Source organism: Papio anubis, chromosome 1 (assembly GCF_008728515.1).
Source record: "Papio anubis isolate 15944 chromosome 1, Panubis1.0, whole genome shotgun sequence".
Lineage (NCBI taxonomy): Eukaryota > Metazoa > Chordata > Mammalia > Primates > Cercopithecidae > Papio > Papio anubis.
Window position 1 is genome coordinate 179,010,890 of NC_044976.1, and position 25,336 is coordinate 179,036,225.

At 38.1% G+C, this 25,336-nt stretch overlaps 1 protein-coding gene across 2 annotated transcripts in view; it reads left to right on the top strand.

Annotated features, from left to right (window-relative positions):
• Positions 1 to 19,186, top strand: part of SHCBP1L (SHC binding and spindle associated 1 like) — a 47,388-nt gene extending 28,202 nt beyond the window's left edge. For both annotated transcript variants that reach the window (XM_017951470.3, XM_017951471.2), the window contains 4 exons: positions 13,209 to 13,362; positions 14,378 to 14,628; positions 15,658 to 15,780; positions 18,817 to 19,186. In XM_017951470.3, the coding sequence (XP_017806959.2) occupies positions 13,209 to 13,362; positions 14,378 to 14,628; positions 15,658 to 15,780; positions 18,817 to 19,068 (780 nt within the window). In that variant the 3' untranslated portion in view covers positions 19,069 to 19,186. The remainder of the gene's footprint in view (positions 1 to 13,208; positions 13,363 to 14,377; positions 14,629 to 15,657; positions 15,781 to 18,816) is intronic.
• The last annotated feature ends 6,150 nt before the right edge of the window (positions 19,187 to 25,336 follow it).

Below are 25,336 nucleotides of genomic sequence, written 5' to 3' on the forward strand. Positions count from 1 at the left end.
GGTTTTGCCACTTACTAGTTAGGTGATTTTCAACAAATTATTTAACCCATCTATACTTTAGTTTCTCATATGTAAAGTTGGGATAATAATCCTATGTTCCATATTTATAAGTTGTTGTAAAGATTAAATGTTTACATTTGTAATATGCTCAGAATAATGCCCAGCACATAGTAAGTGCTCAATAAATGTTTACCTCTTGTTTCAGTTTCTGAACTAAAGTTAAACATCAGTCATTCTCCTGGATCTACGAGAAACAGTGGTATCCCCATTGTGTATCATAGGCCTCTACCCTCTTGTTGATCACAGGCTGTTCCTTCTTTCAATCTGGAGACAGTATAGTGTGATGTTGGAGAACATAGACTTTAAGATCATAAAAACCTGGATTTGGTTTACAGTTTTGCTTCTTAATATTTCTATGAGATTAAACAAATTACATCGTTTCTTTTATTTCCTCATCTGTGAAAGAGAGTAAGTCTGTCCCATAGAGTGTTAGGCTTAAGTGAAATATTTTTTATAAATCTTTTAGCAAAATGTCTAGCACATAAATAAATGTCAACTGATATTATTATTACTATTTTGCAGTTCATATCCCAATAATATAGCCATCATTTTTGCCAGATTTTTCCTGTAGTGCTACAAAAGGTGATAACCATGTCTGAAAATATACGAAGTACAAAGAAGAATTTCATCAGTTTTCTTCCATCTGTACTACTGATTCTGTTGCCACCTGCCTCCTCAGAGACAGTGTGTTCTCAGTTATTCTTTATTTTTTTGTATCTTTTTTCCTTTCTGAAAAAACTTGAGGTGAAATTTATGTAGCAAAGTTAACTGTTTTAAAGTGACATTCAGTGACATTTAGTAGAATTACAATGCTATGTACATGTGTCTGGTTCCCAACCATTTTCGTTACCCAAAACCAGAACCCCATACCTCCATTTCCCCTTTGCCCCAGCTCCTGACAATCAACAATCTGCTATCTCTGTATATTTATGATTCTGGATATTTCATATAAATGGAATCATAAAATATCCAACCTTTATGTCTGGCTTTTATTGTAGCATTTATCAGTACTTCATTTTTCTGGCTGAATAATATACTATTGTATGTATATACAACAATCTGCTTATACATTCATCAGTTGGTGGATATCTGAGTTGTTTCTGCCTTTTGACTATTGGGGAAAAGGGGCTGTGAACATCTGTGTACAAGAGTTTGTCTGACTACCTGTTTTCCATTCTTTGGGGTATATACCTAAGACTAGAATTACTGGGTCATATGTGCAACTTTATGGGGAATTGCCAGACTGTTTTTCACAGGGGCTGAAACATTTCACATTGTCATCTGCAAAGTATTAGGGTTCCAATTTCTCCAGTCCTCAACAACACTTTTATCTTTTTTTGTTGTTTTTTATTTATTTTTTCTCTCTTTTATTTTTAAAATTACAGTCATCCTAGTGAGTGTGAAGTATTTCATTGTAGTTTTGATTTTCATTTATCTAATGACTAATGATGTTGAAGATGTCGAACATATTTCCATGGACTTGGTCATTTGCGTATCTTCCTTGGAGAAATGTCTATTAAATTCATACGCCCATTTTGTAATTGGGTTGTTTGTCTTCTTGTTATTGACTATAAGAGTTCTTTGTATATTCTGAATATTAGACTCTTACTAGATATATGTTTTGCAGATTTTTACCCCCCCCCCCACATTCCTTAGACTTTTTCACTTCCTTTTGTGCTCTTTACTGCCACTTAGGGGATACTAGGAGCATTGCCTGTATCCGTGATCACTGTCATTGCTGTTAACTTTATTCACTATTTCATAGGTGATCCCTCTTCCTCCCCCTCCTTCTTTCTTTCTTCCCTTCTTTCCTTCCTTTCCTTTCTTTCCTTCCCTTCCTCCCCTTTCTCCTTTCTTTCTTTTTCTTTCTTTCTTTTCCTTCCCTCTCTCTCCCTTTCCTTCCTTCCTTTCTTTCTCTCCTTTCTTTCCTAGTTGGATCAGAATAGCACTGAATCTGTACGTTGCTTTGGGCAGCATGGTCATTTTAACAACATTTACTCTTTTGGCGGGGCGCTGTGGCTCACGCCTGTAATCCCAGCACTTTGGAAGGCCGAGGCGGGAGGATGACGAGGTCAGGAGATCGAGACCATCTGGCGAACATGACGGTGAAACCCCGTCTCTACTAAAAATACAAAAAAATTAGCCTCGCGTTGTGGCGGGCGCCTGTAGTCCCAGCTACTCGGGAGGCTGAGGCAGGAGAATGGCGTGAACCCGGGAGGCGGAGCTTGCCATGAGCCGAGATCGCGCCACTGCGCTCCAGCCTGGGCCACAGAGCAAGACTCCCGTTTTAAAAAAAAAAAAAAAAACATAAAAAAACCCCCCAATATTGGTTCTTCTTATTCTTGAGCATGGAATGTTTTTCCATTTGTTTGTGCTGTCTCTTATTTCTTTCAACAGCATTTTGTAGTTTTGCAATTCTTGTTGTAGAGCTTTTTCACTTCCCTTGTTAGCTGTTTTACTAGGTATTTTATTTTGTGTGTGTGTGGCTATTGTGAATGGAATTGTGTTCTTGATTTGGTTCTTCAGTTTGGACATTGTTGGTGTATAGAAATGCTATGGATTTTTGTACATTGATTTTTGTATCCTGAAACTTTGCTAAAGTTGTTTATCAGATCTAGAAGCTTTTGGGTAGAGGCTATGGGGTTTTCTAGGTATAAAATAATATAGTCTCTAAAGAGATAATTTGACTTACCCTCTTCCTATTTGGATGCCTTTTATTTCTGTCTTTTGCCTGATTGCTCTGGCTAGGACTTCCAGTACTGTGTTGAATAGAAGTAGTAAAAGTGGGTATCGTTGTCTTGCTGTTTTTCAAGGGGAATGCTTCCAGCTTTTGTCCATTCAGTATGATGTTGGCTGTGGGTTTGTCATAGATGGCTCTAATTATCTTGAGGTATATTCCTTCAGTGCCTAGCTTGTTGAGAGTTTTTAAGATGAATAGATGTTGAATTCTATAGAAAGCCTTTTGAGCATCTGTTGAGATGATCATGTGGTTTTTGTTTTTAGTTCTGTTTATGTGCTGAATCACATGTATTGATTTTTGTATGTTGAACCAACCTTGCATACCAGGAATAAAGCTAATGTTATCATGGTGGATTAGCTTTTTGATTAATGGCCACTTAGGACATTGATGTGCCACTAGATTCAGTTTGTTAATGTTCTGTTGAGGATTTTTGCATCTGTGTTCATTAGGGATACCAGCTTGAAGTTTTCTCTTTTTTTGATGTGTCTGCCAGGTTTTGGTATCAGAATCATGCTGGCCTCAAATAATGAGTTACGGAGGAGTTCTTCCTCCTCAATGTTTTGGAATAGTTTCAGTAGGATTGGTAGCAACTCTTATAAGTCTGGTAGAACTCAGCTGTAAATTTGTCTCGTTCAGAACTTTTTCTGATTGGTAGGTAGGCTCTTTATTACTAATTTAGTTTTGGAACTCATTATTAGTCTGTTTAGAGTTTCAGTTTCTTCCTGGTCCAATCTTGGGAGATTGTATGTTTGCAGGAATTCATCCATTTCCTTTAGGTTTTCTAGCTTTTGTGCATAGAGATGTTTGTAATAGTCTGTGAGGGTTTGTTTTGTATTTCTGCAGTGTCAGTAGTAATGTCCTTTTTGTTGTTTCTGGTTGTGTTTATTTGAATATTCTCTCAGTCTAACTAGCAATCTATTTTATTTATTCTTTCAAAAAACAACTTTTGGTTTTGTTGATCTTTTGTATGGTTTTTCACATCTCAGATTCATTCAGTTCAACTCTAATTTTGGTTATTTTTCTTCTTCTAGTTTTGGGATTGTTTTACTCTTATTTTTCTAGTTCCTCCAGTTGTGATGTTAGGTTGTCAGTTTGAGATCTTTCTAACCTTTTGATGTGAGCAATTAGCAGAATAAACTTTCCTCTTTTTTTTTTTTTTTGAGACGGAGTCTCGCTCTGTTGCCCAGGCTGGAGTGCAGTGGCATGATCTTGGCTCACCATAAGCTCTACCTCCCGGGTTCATGCCATTCTCCTACCTCAGCCTCCCAAGTAGCTGGAACTACAGGTGCCCGCCACCACGTCCAGCTAAGTTTTTGTATTTTTAGTAGAGACAGGGTTTCACCGTGTTCACCAGGATGATCTCGATCTCCTGACTTCGTGATCTGCCCGCCTCAGCCTTCCAAAGTGCTGGGATTAGAGGCTTGAGCCACCGTGCCCGGCCTTAAACTTTCCTATTAACACTATTTTAGCTGTGTCTCTGAGTTTCTGGTATGTTACATCCTTGTTCTCGTTAGTTTCAAAGAATTTTTTGATTTTTTGATTTCTGCATTAATTTCAGTGTTTACCCAAAAGTCATTCAGGAGCAGATTGCTTAATTTCCAAGCAATTGTATGGTTTTGAGAGGTCTTCTTTAGTATTGATTTTTTTTTTTTTTTTTTTTTGATGGCGTCTTGCTCTGTCACCCAGGTTGGAGTGCAGTGGCGTCATCTTGGCTCATTGCAACCTCCACCTTCCAGATTCAAGGGATTCTCCTGTCTTGGCCTCCTGAGTAGCTAGGATTACAGGCGTTCACCACCATGCCTGGCTAATTTTTTGTATTTTTAGCAGAGATGGGGTTTTACCATGTTGGTCAGGCTGGTCTCAAACTCCTGACCTCAGGTGATCTGACCTCAGGTGATCTGTAGGTGTCTGTTAGGTCCATTTGGTCAAGTGTCGAGTTCAGGTCTCAAACATTTTTCTTAATTTTCTGCCTCAATTATCTGTCTAATACTGTCAGTGGGGTGTTGAAGTCTTGCACCATTATTGTGTGGTCTTCTAAGTCTCTTCACAGATTTCTAAGAACTTGTTTTATGAATCTGGATGCTCCAGTGTTGGGATTATATATATTTAAGTTAGTTAAGTCTTCTTGTTGAATCAAACCCTTTATCATTATGTAATGCCATTCTTTGTCTTTTTAAAATCATTCTTGGTTTAGAGTCTATTTTCTCTGAAATTAAAATAGTAACCCCTGCTTTTTTTGGTTTTCCGTTTGCTTGGTAGATTTTTCTCCATCTTTTTGCTTTGAGCCTATGGGTGTCATTGCACGTGAAATGGATTTCTTTTTTTTGGAACTGAGTCTTGCTCTGTCACCTAGGCTGGAGTGCAGTGGCATGATCTCATCTCATTGCAATCTCTGTCTCCTGGGTTCAAGTGATTCTCCTGCCTCAGCCTCCCAAGTAGCTGGGATCACAGGCACGTTGCCTGGCTAATTATTGTGTTTTTAGTAGAGATGGCGTTTTGCCATGTTGGCCAGGCTGGTCTCGAATTCCTGACCTCAGGTGATCCACCCACCTCGGCCTCCCAAAGTGCTGGGATTACAGGCATGAGCCACCATGCCCAGACTGAAATGAGACTCGTATAACATCATATAGTTGGATTATTTTTCTTTATCCTTTCTACCAGTCTTTTTAAATTGGTGATCTTAATCCATTTACATTTAAAATGATTACTGATAAGGAAGGACTTACTTCTGCCATTGGCTACTGTTTTTCCTACATGTAATATCTTTTTTTTTTGTTTGTTATGCAGTGCTTTCAGGACCATCTTCTTTTGTGTTTTATTAAGAATTTTTTTTAGTGTACCATTTTGATTTACTCCACATTTCCTTTTGTGTGTATTTCTTAGTTATATTCTTGGTGATTATCAAGGGAATTATAATTCACATCCTACATTTATAATGATTGAGTTTGAATTGATACCAACTTTGCTTTAATAGCATACAGCTCCATCCCTCCCTTTATGTTGTTATTATTACAAATTATATCTTTATACATTGTTTCCCCATTAGCATGGATTTGTAAGTACTGTTTTAGTCATTGGTATCCTAGATTATATAGGAAACAAAAAGAGGAGTCACAAACCAAAAATACAGTAATACTGCCTTTATATTTACCCTTGATTTTACCTTTACCGGAATTTTTTATTTCTTTATATGGCTTTGAGTTACTTCTGTTGTTTATTTCATTTCAGTCTGAAGGACTCCTTTAGCATTTCTTTTAGGATAGGCCCAACTTTTGTTTATCTAGAAACGTCAATTTCTTCTTCATTTTGAAAAGAGAGTTTTTCTAGATGTAGAATTTTTGGCTGTTTATCTTTCAGCGCTTTAAAATCCCACTGCTTTCTGGCTTCCATGGTTTCCGATAAGAAATCAGCCTTAATCTTATTAAGGATCTCTTATACTTAATGCGTTGCTTCCCTCTTGCTGCTTCTAAGATTCTCTCTTTATCTTTGGATTGTTTTTTATCATTATTATTTTTTGAGATGGAGTTTTGCTCTTGTTGCCCAGGCTGGAGTGCAATGGCATGATCTCAGCTCACTGCAACCTCTGCCTCCCGGGTTCAAGTGATTCTCCTACCTCAACCTCCCCAGTAGTTGGTATCATAGGCATGTGGCACCACATCTGGTTAATTTTTGTATTTTTAGTAGAGAGGGGGTTTCGCCGTGTTGGCCAAGCTGGTCTGGAACTCCTGACCTCAGGTGATCTGCCGCCTTGGCCTCCCAAAGTGCTGGTATTACAAGTGTGAGCCACCCATACCCCCGCCTATCTTTGGATTTTAATTGTTTGATTGTAATGTATGTTAATATGTGTTTCTTTGTGTTTATCCTACTTAAAGTCCATTGCACTTCTTGGATATGTAGATTCATGTCTTTAATGAAATTTGGGATGTTTTCAGCTGTTATGTTTTCAAATATTTTTTCTGCCTTTGTTAGGAAAACACTCAAACCATATTTTCCTTCTGTTTTCACAACAAAACAAGAATTATCAACACAGAAGACTTCTGGGACCCCAAAATATGTGGGGCTTTCTCCCTGCCAGCAAGTAATCAGTTCTCCAGCAGACCCCAACTGGGTGTGCTACAATTCTATTTCAACATATCTACCAGTAGACAGTGTCACATTCTACAGGTTGGAGACTCAGCCTCCAAAACTGCCCCTGTCCCTCAGATACCACTCACAAGTCTAGGCCTCCAGAACTTCTGACTGACTGGCTTCAAGTTGGGGTTCTCACAACTCCCTTTTTTTTAGGTTTAATTAATTTGCTAGAGCAGTGCACAGAACTCAGAGAAACATTTATGTTTACCAGTTAATTTACTTAATTAATTAGTTAATTTTTTGAGATGGAGTCTTGCTATGTCACCCAGGCTGGAAATGCAGTGGCATGATCTTGGCTCACTGTAACCTCCACCTCCCAGGTTCAAGCAATTCTCCTGCCTCAGCCTTCTGAGTAGCTGGGATAACAGAAGCACACTACTACACCCAGCTAATTTTTGTATTTTTAGTAGAGATGGGGTTTCACCATATTGGTCAGTCCGGTCTTGAACTCCTGACCCTGTGATCCACCCGCCTCAGCCTCCCAAAGTGCTGGGATTACAGGTGTGAGCCACCATGCCCGGCCTATGTTTACCAGTTTATTATAAAGGATATTACAGTCAAGCACAGTGGCTCACACCTGTAATCCCAGCACTTTGGGAGACTGAGGCAGGCAGATCACTTGAGGTCAGGAGTTTGAGACCAGCCTGGCCAACATGGCAAAAACCTGTCTCTACTAAATATACAAAATTTAGCTGGGCGTGGTGGCACACACCTGTAATCTCAGCTACTTGGGAGGCTGAGGCAGGAGAATCACTTGAACCCGGGAGGCAGAGGTTGCAGTGAGCCGAGATTGCGCCACTACACTCCAGCCTGGGTGACAGAGTAAGACTCCGTCTCAAAAAAAAAAAAAAATCAATATTACAAAGGATAGAGATGAAACGATGTGTAGGGGAAAGTATCAGGGAAAGGTGCACAGAGCTCCCATGCCCTCCTCCAGGTATGTCATCCTCCAGGAAATGTTATGCGGTCAGCTTTCTGAAGGCTCTCTGAACCCAGTCCTCTTGGGTTTCTTTGGACAACTGTGTTAAAACGTTATTGGCCTCTAGGTATGGGGTGGAACCCAGTTTATTTATTTATGTTTTGTCTCTTTTTTTTCTTTTTTGTGGATAACAGGGTCTTGCTATATTGCCCAAGCAGGTCTCAAACTCCTGGGCTCAAGCTATACTCCCACCTCTGCCTCCCTAAGAGCTGGGATTACAGGCGCGAGCCACCATACCTGGCGGAACCTGGTTTGGAATGAGGGTCTTATGACCCACAATCAGAAAAGCACAAGAATATTAGAGTCCTGCCCTGGGGCAGGTGAAAGGAGAGCAAGAGAAGGTTAGAGAGATTCTGTTTCCTGAGGCCTGCTCCTGAGGCCTAAAGCACCCAACATTATAACAAAAAACTGTAATAAGGACTATGGAAGTTATGAGTCACGAGCTGTGAATGAAAACCCATATATACATACAAAGTAACACCATACCCTTTTCTCTCTTTGCTCTTCTTCTGACACTTCCTAGTAAGTATATTTATATGCTTCATGGTATCCCACAGGTCCCTTTGATGCTGTTCATTTTTTTCCATACTTCTTTTCTTTCTGGTCCTCAGGCTGGATAATTTCTATTGTGCTTTCATCAAGATTGCTGATTATTTTTTCTGCTTGCTCAAATCTGCTGTTGAACCCCTCTAGTGAATTTTTTCACTTCAGCTATTACACTTTTCAACTACAGAATTCCTATTTTGTTTATATTTTTATCGATATTCTTTATTTGTTCAGACATTGTTCTCCTGGTTGCTTCTAGTTCTTGATTGTTTCCTTTAGCTCTTTGTGCACATTTAAAACAGTTGAGTTTAAGTCTTTGTCTAGTAAGTCCAAAGTTCCTCTGGGATAGTTTCTGTTAATTTATTTTTCCTGTGAATGGGCCACGGTATCTTATTTTTTTGTATGCCTTGCAATTTTTTTGTGAAAACTGGACTTTTTGGATATTATAATATGGTAACTCTGGAAACTGGATTCTACCCCTCCTCAGGGTTTGTTTCGGTTGTTGAAGACTGCAGCTGTATGTTTGTTTAATGACTTTTCTAAACTACTTCTGTGAAGGCTGTATTTCTTTTTTGTGTGGCACTTGAAGTCTTTGTTGTTATCTCAGTAGGTAGTGAGTAATCTGACAGAGATTTCCTTAAATGGCTCAGCTAAAAAGAAAAAAAACAAGGTCAGGTGCAGTGGCTCACACCTGTAATCCCAGCACTTCGGGAGGCTGAGACAGGCGGGTCACTTGAGGCCAAGAGTTTGAGACTAGCCTGGCTAACATGGTGAAACCCCACCTCTACTAAAAATACAGAAATTAGCTGGGCGTAGTGGTGCACACCTGTAATTACAGCTACTTGGGAGGCTGAGGCAGGAAAATCGCTTGAACCTGGGAGGCAGAGGTTGCAGTGAGCCAAGATCATGCCACTGCACTCCAGTCTGGGTGACAGAGCCAGACTCTGTCTCAAAAAAAAAAAAAAATTGATAAATAAATAGAAAAAAACAAAAACAAAAACTCTCCCAGTGTTTGCAGATTGTCTCTGAGCTGAGACACTCCTTCAAAGCTAAGCCAGGCTGCCTAAAACTTTGTATTAGCTTTTGCTTCCTGTTTGCACAAGGCCCAAAGAGCAGCCAAAGGTGCAAGCCTAGGTTCTTCTCAGATATCTTCTGAGCATACGTCTAGCCCTGCAGTGCATGTGCATTTCACTACTGATTTCCTAGTGTATGGGAAGCCCTGATTCCTTTCAAGCCCTTATTCCTCCAAAAATCTTTCTCCTCAGCCCCTCCTTTGAGGAATTTTGCTTGTCTCTTTCTGTGTTCTTTGGGGCAAAGGGAAAGCCACTCTAGCCTGAGGGGTGAAAAAAAGATTATCCTCTTTGCCAGTCCATCAGAGAACTACCAGATAGGTCAGAATTTACAACCATAGTATTTTGAGAACAAGGCCTGTATTGCACCCTACTACCTGGTGGCCTGCTGGCACCAGCAAGCTACACCAGGAATGTGGGCTGCCATTTCCATTGCTGCTGCAGAGCAGGGGATTGGGGATGGTAGGTGGGTAAGCAAAGCAAAGACACAACACTTGTTTACTGAATTTTAGCAGCCACTTCATTAAGTATTTCCTTTGTTGTGATGTTTGATTTAGGTTCTAGAGCTCCCAAAAGTTGATTCCATAGTTTTTGCCAACTTATGTTTTTTTTCAGTGGAAGAGCCATTACCTCACCATTTCTGTGCTGTCATCTCTTCCTTGTGTCTTTAACCTCTCCTCTCTACTCTCTCCTTCCTGAATACAGTGAGTTATGTTCAATTCTGTTCTGTTTTAAATAGCAAAACAATATCTACCCTAAACGCCACATCTCTGTTTCTTACCTTGCAGAGAAAAACTACTTGAAATATTTATCTGCATTTATTTCTATTTCTTTCATATTTATTCCTCTACTCACTGTGATCTGGCTTCTGTCTCCAGAATATCACTGAAAATGCTGTTGTGGTAATATAGAATCTCCCTCTGGCCAATTGCAGTAGGTACGACTCAGAGATTACCATCTTGTTAATCTTTGAGCAGCATTTGACACTACCAATTACATTTGTCCCTCGGTATACACAGGGATTAGTCCGAAGACACTTGGCATGTATCCAAATCCGTGTGTATTCAAGTCGTGCTGTCAGCCCTGCAGAACCCACATATACAAAAACGTCAGTCTGCTCTCCATATACTCAGATTTTCATACTGCAAATGCTGTATTTTGATCCATGTTTGGTTGAAAAAAATCTGTGTATAAATGGGTCTATGCAGGTCAAACCCATGTTGTTCAAGGGTCGACTGTACTTCCTCCTTTCATCACATCCTAGTCTCCTGATTTTCTTACTACCTCTTTGCCTACTTCTCAGTATTCTTTGTGAGATCTTGCGTTTCTGCCAGTTTGTTAAATATTCCTCAGTGTTCTGTTCTAGGTTGCTATCTTTCCCTCTTTACACATTCTTGTAGCTAATTTCATCCATTCTTGTGCTCAAATTATCATATAAGTAAATAAATCTATGACCTTATGTCTAGTCAGGTCCTATATTGTAGACCCTTATATCCATAGTCTGCTGGATACTTCTATCGAGTGACTCCACTGGCACTTCAAATTTGTTGGCACCAAAGTTAAACTCATTGTCTTCCTCTATCACACTTTTTTCTCTCTCCTGTGTTTCTTATTTCAGTGAATAAAAAAAAAATATGAGTGAGGAGGGTTTCAGAGTTCTTACAAATTATTTATTTACAGAGGTAGTCTTGTGCTATCTGCCTCCAATGTATGTAATATGTACACAAATGAATTTGTGGGTTGCTGATTTAGTAAGGCTTATAGGAATTTTACATATATCTGAAAAAAGTGTTCACTCTCACTTATCAAATAAATGGAAATGAAAATGAAGTGGGAAGAGTTTTGTCCATTAAAATGGCAAATATTTTACACATTAAAAAAAAATCCCATGTTGTTTTGTTTATAACAAAATGAGCATTCTTAACCCAAGTTTTAATTGATTAAGGTTTTCTGGAGAGGAGTTTGGCAAAGTATATCCAAGAGTCTTAAAATGTTTATACCTTTTGATTCAGCAATTTCCCGTCTAGTAATGTTTCCTAAAGAAATAACTAGATACATATATATAAAGATCTGTTGTAGTATTTTCATAATGTTGAAAACTCATAAACCATCTAAATAAGAGTGAGAAATTCATAACATAAGTGGTAATATATCTGTTTGATACATTAGTATGTAATTGTTAAAAATTAGGCTTTGATGTGCTATTCATAATAGCAAAGACAGGGAATCAACCTAGCTGCCCATTGATGGTGGACTGAATAATGAAAATGTGGTACATATACACCGTGGAATGGAATACTATACTATAGCGAAACCCCACCTCTACAAAAAATACAAAAATTACCCAGGCGTGGCCATGTATGCCTGTAGTCCCAGCTACTCAGGAGGTTGAGGTGGGAGGATCACTTGAACCTGGGAGGTTTAGGCTGCATGAGCCATGATTGTGCCACTGCACTCCAGCTTGGGCAACAGAATGAGACCCTGTCTCAAAATAAATAAATAAAGCCCTTCAGTCTTCACGACACTAATAATGAAGTTATCTCCTCTTTTCTACTCCCAATGCGTATTTTAGAATCTTTGATATGTATAATTTTGTTTATTTGGGGGCTGGGCATGGTGGCTCACACCTGTAATCCCAGCACTTTGGGAGGCCGAGGCAGGTGGATCACCTGAGGTCAGGAGTTCAAGACCAGCCTGGCTAACATGGCGAAACCCTGTCTCTACTAAAAATACAAAGATTAGCCAGGTGTGGTGGCAGACGCCTGTAACTCCAACTACTCGGGAGGCTGCGGTGGGAGAATTTGTTGAATCTGGGAGGCAGAGGTTGCAGTGAGCTGAGATTGCGCCATTGCACACTAGCCTGGGTGACAAGAGTGAAATTCCATCTCAAAAAAAAAAAGAATTTTGTTCATTTACTAAAATTGGAGGGTCATTTTGAGTTAAAGAAAACAAAATGATGCATAGGGAAGAGCATGAAATCTGGTGTCATATTGAACTGTATCTAAAGCTTGGCATCACTACTAATTTTGACAATTCATTTAATCTTGCCAAGCTTCAATTTCCTTAACCTTATAGCAGGTATAATAATACTTACATCGCCGGGCGCGGTGGCTCATGCCTGCAATCCCAGCAGTTTGGGAGGCTGAGGTGGGCAGATTACCTGAGGTCAGGAGTTCAAGAGCAGCCTGGCCAACATGGAGAAACCCCATCTCTACTAAAAATACAAAAAGTTAGCCAGATGCAGTGACAGGCGCCTGTAATCCCAGCTACTCAGGAGGCTGAGGCAGGAGAATCACTTGAACCCGGGAGGCAGGGGTTGCAGCGAGCCGAGATCGCACCATTGTCCTCCAGCCTGGGCGACAGAGTGAAACTCCATCTCAAAATAATAATAATAATATGTCAAGGAACTGTTGCAAGGCTTAAGGAGGTAATATGTAAAGTTCAAAATATGGCACATAGCTAATACCCAGTATTTAATAGTTATAAAATGATGAATGATTGTAAAGAAAAATTTCATTTCAACATTAATCAATGAACTGATACTTTGAGCATTTAATACTTGCTAATCTTTAATAAATGATAAGTCTTTTGGGAAAAGCACTTGTCCAGTAAGTAACTGATTAAAATGACATGTTTAAGTTTAACCTATTATTGAAAGTGCAAGTGTTTTATTTCTTTTTAGATAAAGGATTTATCTTCAGACACACTTCTCCAACAGCATGATGATTTGGATTTGGCTTTGGATAATTGTTATAGTGGAGATACAGTAATAATTTTTCCAGGAGAATATCAAGCTGCAAATCTTGCTTTGTTGACAGATGACATCATTATAAAGGGTTAGCAGGGCATCATTTTGTAGTTTTTTTACAGCAATGTATACTGGACAAATTGTGTATTCTAAACATGCTTAATGGAATCATTAGAAATTACAATAGAATTTATATTTTACAAAAATCCTTTATATTCCTTTTACAATTAAGACATGTTCATCATATTTTCTATTAGCTCCATTTATATTTTTTACCAAAACCACTTTTTTCTTATCTATCTTTACTGCTTTTCATATCACTTTACTAAGAAAACCCAGATGTAATGCTATATTAAAATATGCTCATCATTTTCTCAAAAAGGCCAATATCACATGCTAACTCACCAAAACAGAAGTAGAAAAGTAGAATTTACTAAATTTCTTTTAGGTCCTGAACATATTTAGAAACTTTCTCTCTTTTTGACTTTGAAGTAAGAGTATTCTCATTTTCTAACCAACAACAACAGCAAAAACAAAAGAAGGACATCCCAGCACTTTGGGAGGCTGAGGCAGGTGGATTGCTAGAGCCCTGGAGTTTGAGACCAGCCTGGGCAACATAGTGAAACCCCATCTCTACAAAAAAATTCAAAAGTTAGCTGGATGTGGTGGCACACACCTGTAGTCCCAGTTACTTGGGAGGCTGAGGTGGGACAATCACGTGAGCCCAGGTTGCGATGAGCCATGATCAAGCCACTGCACTCCAGCCTGGGCAAAAGAGCAAGACTGTCTCAAAAAAGAAAAAGATTACACTATAGTTATGTATCTACTATATTATTTGTTAAAAATATGTGAAGCTGGGCACTGTGCTATGCACCTGTAGTCCCAACTTACTCAGGAGGTGAGGCAGGAGGATCACTTGAGCCCAGGAGTTCGAGACTAGCCGGGCAACATAGCGAGACCCGTCTCTAAAAATGCACACACACACACACATACACACACATGCACACACTGAAACACTTTAGTAACAGCAGTATTGTTGAATGACTAAAAGGCCTCAAAATGGGAGATTACTGATTTAATGTATTTTTATCCCTATGAATCAGGAGTTGGAAAGAGAGAGGAAATTATGATTACTTCTGAACCTTCTCGTGACAGTTTTGTGGTGTCCAAAGCTGACAATGTGAAACTAATGCATCTATCTCTGATACAACAAGGGACGGTTGATGGTATCGTGGTGGTGGAGTCTGGTCACATGACTCTAGAAAACTGCATATTAAAATGTGAAGGAACAGGAGTGTGTGTTCTTACAGGGGCTGCTTTGACAATTACAGACAGTGAAATAACTGGTGCCCAGGTATTTCATTCTTTAAAAAGTATGGCTTTATATGACTATAGATAACACCTTTGAGTGACCTTAATATACAAATAAAGGGTAGCAATTTTTTCATCTTTTAGTGGAATTCTAATTAAACTTAGTAACTGGTAGACATCAACAAAATGAGTACTAGAGTGTCATAGTACGTTTAGGAAAAATGAAATGCTAGGTCCAAAGTAAAGAATATTTAGCTTTGTTTTATAAGTGTGACTTTTTAAAATCTGGAAAACAGTGGCTATGACGTAAATCATGAGTCAATCATTTGATAGTTTATCTTTAAAGAAATAAGACATGTAAGTTATCAGAAGTTGCTGTTAGATGATGTGATTAGTTCTGACAGCTTCTGAATAATCAGGACATAAAAAACTTGAGGCCAAGTACAGTGGCTCACTCCTGTAATCCCAGCACTTTGAGAGCTGAGGCGGGAGGATCACTTGAGCCCAAGTTTGACACCAGCCTGGGCAACACAGAAAGACCTTGTCTTTAACAATAAATAAATAAATAATTAAAAATTAAGAGCTTGAGTCTTTAGATAACAATCACAAAGATCATTGAAGGACTGGAGTATTGAATGAGAAAAAGGATTAAAGGAAGTAGAAAAATAAGAGCACCTTTTTAAAGAACTTTTTAAATTTCCACTAAAATGAGGAAATATACTTTAGTGGCATTGCGTGGGATTTACAGTAGATATAAATTTTCATAACTATTGAAACAATTGCTTAAAAAGGTTTTGGACTCCTTTCTAGAGAATCATTTGGGTGGAAGAATAAGGTAATGGATTATATGACCTCAACCTTCTAAGTCTAATGATTCTCTAACATATTTATATTTTCAATATTTTTAAATATTATCTTTACAATTAACAGTTGCATGTATGATCATGTATTTTCATATAACTCAATGTTTATATTGGTAATACAGAATTACAATTTTCAAATCTAAATAATATTTTGGAGAGAGATTTGTGTATCTACTTTGTAGATAGTTTTATTTGCTTTTAATTTACAGGGTGCTGGTGTTGAACTGTATCCTGGAAGCATAGCCATTCTGGAAAGAAATGAAATTCATCACTGTAATAACCTCAGAACCAGTGACAGTTCAAAAAGCACCTTAGGTGGAGTTAATATGAAGGTATTATCTTATTTCTTGATGTAGCATTGTTATGAGAATTGTAAGTAATTATAAGTAATAAAATACCAGTTTCAGTCTTAAAAGGTAGTACAAGTAATAAAATATGGTTAAATAATGGCTGATGGGAAATAAGTTTAGCCTTACCTAATTTAATAATTTGTACTTAAACTCTTTGCAAATAACTCTGAATATGAGAAATGGGATAGATTTTTCTCTTAAAGACATTTTAGAGTTTTCTTTGATCAGATCTGTAATACATTTTTTATTTCAAATTACAAAGTAAAGCAAATTAAGAATAATAATATATTAAGAAGCATTTGAAGTCTTACTTTCAAAGTTGTGTTAAATGATTTAAGCTAACCAATTAAAACATTAACAGCAATAATTTCTAGGTGAATTGTCTTCCATCCTTTCTGCTTCTATAAATCCTGTCTAAGTCCCTCTCTAGGCTTGTGTAGTTAATGAACTTTTATGTTAATGAAGTTTTTTCTAGAACATTCTAACTCTTTGTTTTATGAACGTACATTTTGTCTCCTCAAATAGATTATAAATTATCTAAGGGCAGGAATTGTATTATATATTACTAGTAGCCTCCCACTCCCTGTATGATTCTGGACCCTAAGTCAGATAATTGGTTGAAAATAAGGTACAAGGCCAGGCACGGCGGCTCACGCCTGTAATCCCAGCACTTTGGGAGGCCGAGGCGGGCAGATCACAAGGTCAGGAGATCGAGACTATCTTGGCTAACATAGTGAAATCCCGTCTCTACTAAAAATACAAAAAAAAATAACCCTCCGTATTGGCACATGCCTGTAGTCCCAGCTATTCGGGAGGCTGAGGCAGGAGAATCACTTGAACTCGGGAGGCAGAGGTTGCAGTGAGCCAAGAGCACACCACCGCACTCCAGCCTAGGCGACAGATCGAGACTGTCTCAAAAAAAAAAAAAAAATAAAAGAGAAAAGAAGGTACAAATGGTAAATGGGAGCAGTTTTAAAATCTTTGATTTATCTTAAAACATTTTTTCTGTTCTTAAATATTTTTCAATTTTTCAGTGGTCCTTGAATGTTAGCATGCATCAGAATCATTCTTGCAGAGGTCCACTCTGCTTTCTGATTCAGCAGGTCTAGGGTAAAGCCAGAGAATTTGTTTTAGTAAGTTCCTAGGTGATGCTGGTACTGCTGGTTGAACTCACACTTTAAGAATCATATTCCTGATACTCAAAGTGTGAGCCATGGACCAGCAGCATTGGCATCACCTGGTAGTTTGTTAGAAGTGGAGAATTTTGAGCCTCATGCCAGACCAATTGAACAAAATGTGGTCTTTAACAAGCTCCCAAATGATATATATGTAACGTTAAAATTTGATAAACATGGTTTATAAAATCTGATAAGATCTGGCCTCTGCTTTCTCCAACTTAATCTCCTTCCAGTCTTCCTCTTATACATTATATTCGAGCCACACTGGCTTTGTTTGTGTTCCCAGAAATTATTAACTTTGTTCTGGCTGTTACCTTCACCTGAAGCACTCTTTTGTTTGTTTGTTTGTTTGTTTGAGATGAATTTTCGCTCTTGTTGCCCAGGCTGGAGTGCAATGGCGCGATCTCGGCTCACCGCAATGTCTGCCTCCCAGGTTCAAGCGATTTTCCTGCCTCAGCTTCCTATGTAACTGGGATTACAGGCATGTGCCACCACGCCCAGCTAATTTTGTATTTTTAATAGAGACGGGGTTTCTCCATGTTGGTCAGGCTGGTCTCAAACTACTGACCTCAGGTGATTTGCCCGCCTCTGCCTCCCAAAGTGCTGGGATTACAGGGGTGAGCCACCACACCTGACCTGAAGCACTCTTTCTATAGACTTTCTTATTACTATCTGAATGTGATTGTCCCTCTTCAAAGAAGGCTTTAATGTAAAGAACACTCAAGTGGTAACTCCCCACCCAGTCATGCTACCCCATTACCTTATTTTCTCCAAATCACATATTATATGAAATTATTTATTTTCATGTTTATTATGTTATGAGAGGTCGGCTCCACGGGTTGTATCCCCATACAGAATTAGTTGTTTTTATCAATAACTGATAAAAGTAAATTGAAAACTTCATTTAATATTTTCTTACACTTATTTTTTTTTTCTTTTTCTTTTTGTGGAAAATGGGGTCTTGCTATATTGCCCAGGCAGGTCTCGAACTCCTGGGCTCCAGCTATCTTTCTGCCTCTGCCTCCTTAAGAGCTGGGATTACAGGGCGTGAGCCACCACACCTGGCTCATTTAATATTTTCTTATTGGCTGGGTGCGGTGGCTCACACATGTAATTCCAGTGCTTTGGGAGGCCAAGGCGGATGGATCATGAGGTCAGGAGCTCGAGACCAGCCTGGCCAAAATATTGAAACCCTGTCTCTACTGAAAATACAAAAATTAGCCAGATGTGGTGGCACGCACCTGTAGTCCCAGCTACTTGAGAGGCTGAGGCAGGAGAATCACTTGAACCGGGAGGCAGAGGTTGCAGTGAACAGAGGTTGCTCAAAAATAAATTTTTTTTTTTTTTTGAGACAGAGTCTCACTCTGTCGCCCAGGCTGGAGTGCAGTGGCATGATCTCGGCTTACTGCAACCTCTGCCTCTTGGGTTCAAACAATTCTCAGCCTCAGCCTCCTGATTAGCTGAGATTGCAGGCGCCCACCACCACGCCCGGCTAATTTTTTTGTATTTTTAGTAGAGACGGGGTTTCACCATCTTGGCCAGGTTGGTATTGAACTCCTGACCTTGTGATCCGCCCACCTCAGCCTCCCAAAGTGCTGGGATTACAGGCATGAGTCACCGCGCCCGGCCAAAAAAATTCTTATTAAATATTTTTGTAGTTAATATTACGTTAGTTGGTGTCATGAAAATAGCACTTAACACTTGTTCAAAATTGAGAGTCTTGGTTGCTTTAAAAAATCTGTTAATCCAAGAATAAAGTCTAAGCTAATTTTTATATGTTCATTACTTCATTTTTTAAATAAAATTATTGAAAAACTAATTTCCTCAAATAATTTAATAGGTTCTTCCAGCACCCAAATTGAAGATGACAAATAATCATATTTATAGCAACAAAGGCTATGGAGTAAGCATTCTTCAACCAACGGAACAGTTTTTTATTGTAACAGAAGAAGCTCTCAACAAAAGGGCTGCTTCAGGAGATAAAAAAGATGATAAAATGCTCTTCAAAGTAATGCAAAACCTGAATCTGGAAATGAATAATAATAAGATAGAAGCAAACGTCAAGGGGGATATCAGAATAGTCACAAGTTAAAACGTCTGAATTGATGTTAAAGTTTTATATTTCACAAATTGGTTTAATAAATGATTCTCATATCCCACTGAAATGGTAGTTTCAATTCAAAGCTTAATTAAAAAATATTTAAATATCATAATGCTTTCATTGAATGATTCATTTTAACATATTTTTAAAATAATAGCTTTATTAAGATATACTTCACATGCCATAAAATTCACACAATACAAAGTGTACAATTCAATGATATTAGTATATTTTTAGTATATGGTACAGTCATCACTATTTAATCCAGAAACAAATACGGGTTTAAATATTGTTTTCTAATACTCTTCCAATAAAAAGTATTAGGTGTTCTATATAGATAAAAGACAAAATTTAATTTATAGCTAATTCCCAGTAACCAGAATAAGATAATATGTCATACATTAAAATAGGATAGTTTCTTTAAACTCATTCTTGTAGGTATACATTTTAGAAGAAAAAAGTGAAAAAAGAAAAAAACAGGATAGATTCAACAGCAAAAAACAAGGAAATCCAAAATAAGAGAGGTAAACAATACAGAAATGTATTTCTCCCTCATAGTCAAGAAGCACAGAGGTACTCAGTATAGGGCTAAGAGATGTTCCTTGTGGGAACTCATCGTAGGGCTGGGAGGTAGGTATGTAGGTAGATAGGTGTTTTGCGTTGTCAGAAATTCAGGTTCTTCTATATTGTTTCACGATTATAAGATTACCATGAAAAACCACCATACGATCCAAGACAGCAACTGGTAATCAAGCTTTCATGTCTGGTTTTCAGCCAAGCAGAAGGGAAAGAACCTTTCTTCAAAGTTGCACACATTATTTTGACTTTCATGCTTCTACCTAAAATGTAATTACATGGCTACACTTAGCTGCAAATGAGAAATATAATCTTTACATTGGTTGGTCATGTGGCCTCTAAAATAGAGTTGATTTTCTAAGAAACAATGAATGGTCTTTTTCCCAAAGCAGAGCTTATGTTGACTTAAGAATACAAAAAGAAATAAGCACTCAGGCTTAAATACTTAAACTTTCGACTTTTACTTCATGTTATCTGTAACCTAACAAAGGTTATGCTGAATTGCCGTAAACAATCATCTTTTGAGGCGGAGAATTGATCGTGTGTGTGTGTGTGTGTGTGTGTGTGTGTGTGTGACTGAGTCTTGCTCTGTTGCCCAGGCTGGAGTGCAGTGGTGTGATCTCGGCTCCCTGCAAGCTCCCCGTCCCAGGTTCACACCATTCTCCAGCCTCAGCCTCCTGAGTAGCTGGGACTACAGGTGCCCGCCACCACCACTCCCGGCTAATTTTTTGTATTTTTAGTAGAGACAGGGTCTCTCCGTGTTAGCCAGGATGGTCTCGATCTCCTGACTTCATGATCCACCCGCCTCGGCCTCCCAAAGTGCTGGGATTACAGGCGTGAGCCACTGCGCCCGGCCGATCATTTATTTTTAAAAGGGCATGATTGTTCTTCAGTGTTTCATTAAACAGCACTTTTTTAAAAGAGGAAAACCTATAGGCAGTTCCATAGATTTTGTTTATACATAGTCTATGTACACAAAGACTTGTTAATATAATTCCAGGATTGTCCTTGGGGGCCTTAACAAGAAACATCTTTCTATAATGAATGTAGTGAGTGTTAATGGTGGAGATTTGCCTTTTCCATCCCCTTCCCCCACCTTTCTTAGTTTTTGGCTTCAGAAAGAGTAGGTGATGGGCAAAGTAATATCTTTGAAGGTGTACAATAAAAGCAGTAGCCTTGTGTGAACAAACTTCTTACTCTAGCCATCTACCTCCCTTCTGTTGCTGTCACTGGTTTCTAATCAATTTGTCTTTTCCCAGGCCAACTACAGAATATAGTGATGCTGTTTTTTTTTTTTCCTTTCATGATTCTAAAACATACATAAAGCATTTTTAAGATTTCCTAAGAATTTTGATGTTTCATAAAATTATTTTTTTTCCTCTTCTACCTTTCCTCCCCTACCTTTCCCCCCATACCTTATAAATGAAAGACTGAATTTATATATCGTATTAGTTTTCCACTGCAGTCATAATAAGTTACCATAAACTTAGTGGCTTAACACAGATTTATAATCTTACAGTTCTGTAGGTCAAAAATCTGGCATGGGTCTCACTTGGCCAAAATCAAGGTGTTGACAGGCCTGCATTCCTTTTTGGATGCTCTAGGGAAGGATCTGTTTCCTTGTTTGTTTTGGTTGTTGATAGAATTCAGTCCCTTGTAGTTGTAGGATTCAGATCCTTGTTTCCTTGATGGTTGACAGCTGAGTTTCTGGTGGCTGATTGCATTCCTTGGCTCATGGCCTCCACCCATTTTCAAAGCCAGCAACGGTGGATCAAGTGTCTCTCCTCTGAGTCTCTTCTCTATTCTTATGTCTCATCTCCCTGACTCCTTCTTCTGCCTCCCTCTTCCACTTTTAAGGACTCATGTGATTAGATTGACCCTGCCTCGATGATCCAGGATAATCTCACATCTCAAGATTCTTAACTTTATATATATAATTATATATATATGATTCTAAACTTTTTAAATATATATTTATATATGTTAAAAGTTAAGAATCATATATAAGAACTATATATGATTATATACTAGACAATATAATATATAAAATATATAATTAAATATATAAATAATATATAGTATAATATATACTTATTAAATATTTAAATATGTACCTATTCTTATTCTTATTTAAATATGTATATATTCTTATTATATATTATATATATTTAAATACATATATTTAAAAAATTAAGATTCTTGGCCTGGCACGGTGGCTCACACCTGTAATCCCAGCACTTTGGGAGCCGAGGCAGGTGGATCACCTGAGGTCAAGAGTTCAAGACCAGCCTGGCCAACATGGTTAAACCCCGTCTCTACTAAAAATACAAAAATTAACTGGGTATGGTGGCGTGTGCCTGTAGTCCCAGCTACTTGGGAGGCTGAGGCAGGAGAATCGCTTGAACCTGGGAGATGGAGATTGCAGTGAGGCAAGATTGCACCATTGCACTCCAGCCTGGCAACAGAGCGAGACTCCGTCTCAAAAAAAAAAAAAAAACTTGAGATGTGAGATTATTTATTATATAATAGAGAGATATATTATAATGTACACATAATGTATTATATTAATACAAAAATGTAAAACTGTAAAATGATGTATTTAGTGGTTATTTTTTACATATTAGCATGAAAAATGTTTCACTGTTATGCCTGTTAAGATGAGAAACATTAAACATTTGATTATATAGCCAACTGCTTTGTTACCTTTATCTTAAATTTATTTCTAGGTATGAAAGAAATATGGAATTTCAAAGTGTGAAAATTCCTAAAAGTGCTTCCATTTAAGATAAATCCTAGGGTAACCAATTCATCCCAGTTTGCCCAGGACTTTCCCAGTTTTAGCGCTTCTTCTGTCTTAGAAAAATAGATAGTCCTGGGCCAGTTGAGACATTTGGCAACTCTAGTCAGTTCCCAGGAAGAAAAGATTCTTTTTACATCTTTTTGTTATGTCTTAGATTTATTTTTTTACTCTTTAATTTTGTGTATACATAGTAGATGTATATATTTATGAGGTACATGAGATAATTTGATACAGCATGCAATGAGTAATAACCACATCACAGTAAATGGGGCACCCATCACCTCAAGCATTTATTCTTGCTTTTTGTTACAAACAATCCAATTATACACTTTTGGTTATCTTTTTAAAAAATTTTATTTCAATCACTTTTGGGGAGCAGGTGGTGTTTGTTTACATGAATAAGTTCTTTAGTTGTGATTTCTGAGATTTTGGTGCACCCAACACCTGAGCAGTGTACATTGCACCCAATGTGTAGTCTTTTATCCCTCACCCCTTCCCATCCTTCCCCCGAGTCCCCAAAGTCCACTATATCATTCTTACACCTTTGTGTCCTCATAGCTTAGCTCCCATTCATAAGTGAGAACATACAATATTTGGTTTTTCCATTCCTGAGTTACTTTATAAGAATAATGGTCTCCAACTCCATCCAGGTTGCTGCAAATGCAATTATTTCATTCCTTTTTATGACTGAGTAGTATTCCATAGTATATATATACTACATTTTCTTTATCCACTTGGTTGATGGGCATTTAGGCTGGTCCTGTATTTTTGCAGTTGTGAATTGTGCTGCGATAATCATGCATGTGCAAGTGTCTTTTACATTTAATGATTTCTTTTCCTCTGGGGAGCTACCCAGTAGTGGGATTGCTGAATCAAATGATAGATCTACTTTTAGTTAAGGAATCTCTATACTGTTTTCCATAGTAGTTGTACTAGTTTACAGTCCCACCAGCAGTGTAAAAGTGTTCCCTTTTCCCCACATCCATGCAAATATCTATTGTTTTTTGAGTGTTAAATTATGGCCATTCATGCAGGAGTAAGGTGGTATCTCACTGTGGTCTTAATTTGCATTTCCCTGATAATTAGTGATGTTGAGCATTTTTCATGTTTCTCGGTCATTTATATATCTTTTTAATTTTAAAACTTTTAGTATTTTATTGTTTTCTGTTTTTGAGATGGAGTCTTGCTCTATTGCCCAGGCTGGAGGGCAGTGGCGCAATCTCGGCTCACTGCAACCTCCGCCTCCCAGGTTCAAGCCATTCTCCTGCCTCAGCCCCCTGAGTAGCTGGGATTATAGGTGTGCAACCACCACACCCAGCTAGTTTTTGTATTTTTAGTAGAGATGGGGTTTCATCATGTTGGCCAGGCTGGTCTTGAACTCCTGACCTCAGGCGATCCACCCACCTCAGCCTCCCAAAGTGCTGGGATTACAGGCATGAGCCACTGCACCCAGCCTGTATAACTTCTTTTGAGAATTGTCTATTCATGTCCTTAGCCCACTTTTTGATGAGATTTTTTTCTTGCTGATTTGAGTTCCTTGTAGATTCTGGATATTAGACCTAGTTTGCAAATATTTTCTCCCCGTCTGTGGATTGTCTGTTTACTATGCTGATTATTTCTTTTGCTGTGCAGAAGTTTTTTAGTTTAATTAGGTCCCATCTGTTTTTGTTTTTGTTGCATTTGCTTTTGGGTTCTTGGTCATGAACTCTTTGCCTAAGCCAATGTCTAGAAGAGTTTTTCTGATGTTATCTTTTAGAATTTTTATGGTCTCAGGTCTTAGATTTAAGCCTTTGATCTGTCTTGAGTTGATTTTTATATAAGGTAAGAGATGAGGATCCAGTTTCATTCTTCTACATGTGGCTTGCCGATTATCCCAGCACCATTTGTTGAATGCAGTGTCCTTTCCCCATTTTATGTTTTTGTTTGCTTTGTCAAAGATCAGTTAGTTGTAAATATTTGGATTTATTTCTGGATTCTCTATTCTGTTCCATTGATCTACATGCCTTTTTTTAAATAACAGTACCATGCTGTTTTGGTAACTGTAGCCTTGTTGTATAGTTTGAGTCAGGTAATATGATGCCTCTAGATTTGTTCTTTTCACTTAGTCTTGCTTTGGCTCTGTGGGCTCTTTTTTGGTTCCATATGAATTTTAGGATTGTTTTTTCTAGTTCTGTGAAGAATGATGATAGTATTTTGATGGGAATTGCATTAAATCTATAGATTGCTTTTGGCAGTATGGTCATTTTCACAATATTAATTCTACCCATCCATCAGCATGGGATATGTTTCCATTTGTTTCTGTCATCGATGATTTCTTTCAGCAGTGTTTGGTAGTCTTCCTTACAGAGATCTTTCACCTCCTTGGTTAGGTATATTCCTAAGTATTTTATTTTTGCAGCTGTTGTAAAAGTGATTGAGTTCTTGATTTGAGTCTCAGCTGAGTTGTTCTTGGTTTATAGCAGTGCTACTGATTTGCATACATTGATTTTCTATCTTGAAACTTTACTGAGTTCATTTTTCAGATCTAGGAGCTTTTAGGATGAGTCTTACTGCATACCTAGGGTTTTCTAGGTATGTGATCATATCACTGACAGGGACAGTTTGACTTCCTCTCCACTGACTCAGATGCCCTTTCTCTTGTCTGATGCTCTGGCTAGGACACTTTTAGTTTTCTTTAAATGTACAGTAAATTATTGTTGCCTGTAGTTGCCCTGTTGTGCTACCAAATTCTAAATCTTATTCATTCAATCTAACAATATTTGTGTACCCATTAACCATCCCCACTTTCCTAGCACCCACCACTACCTTTGCCGGCCTTTGGTAACCATTACTTTATCTCCATGAGTTCAGCTGTTTTAATTTCTCTATTCTGATCCATGAGTC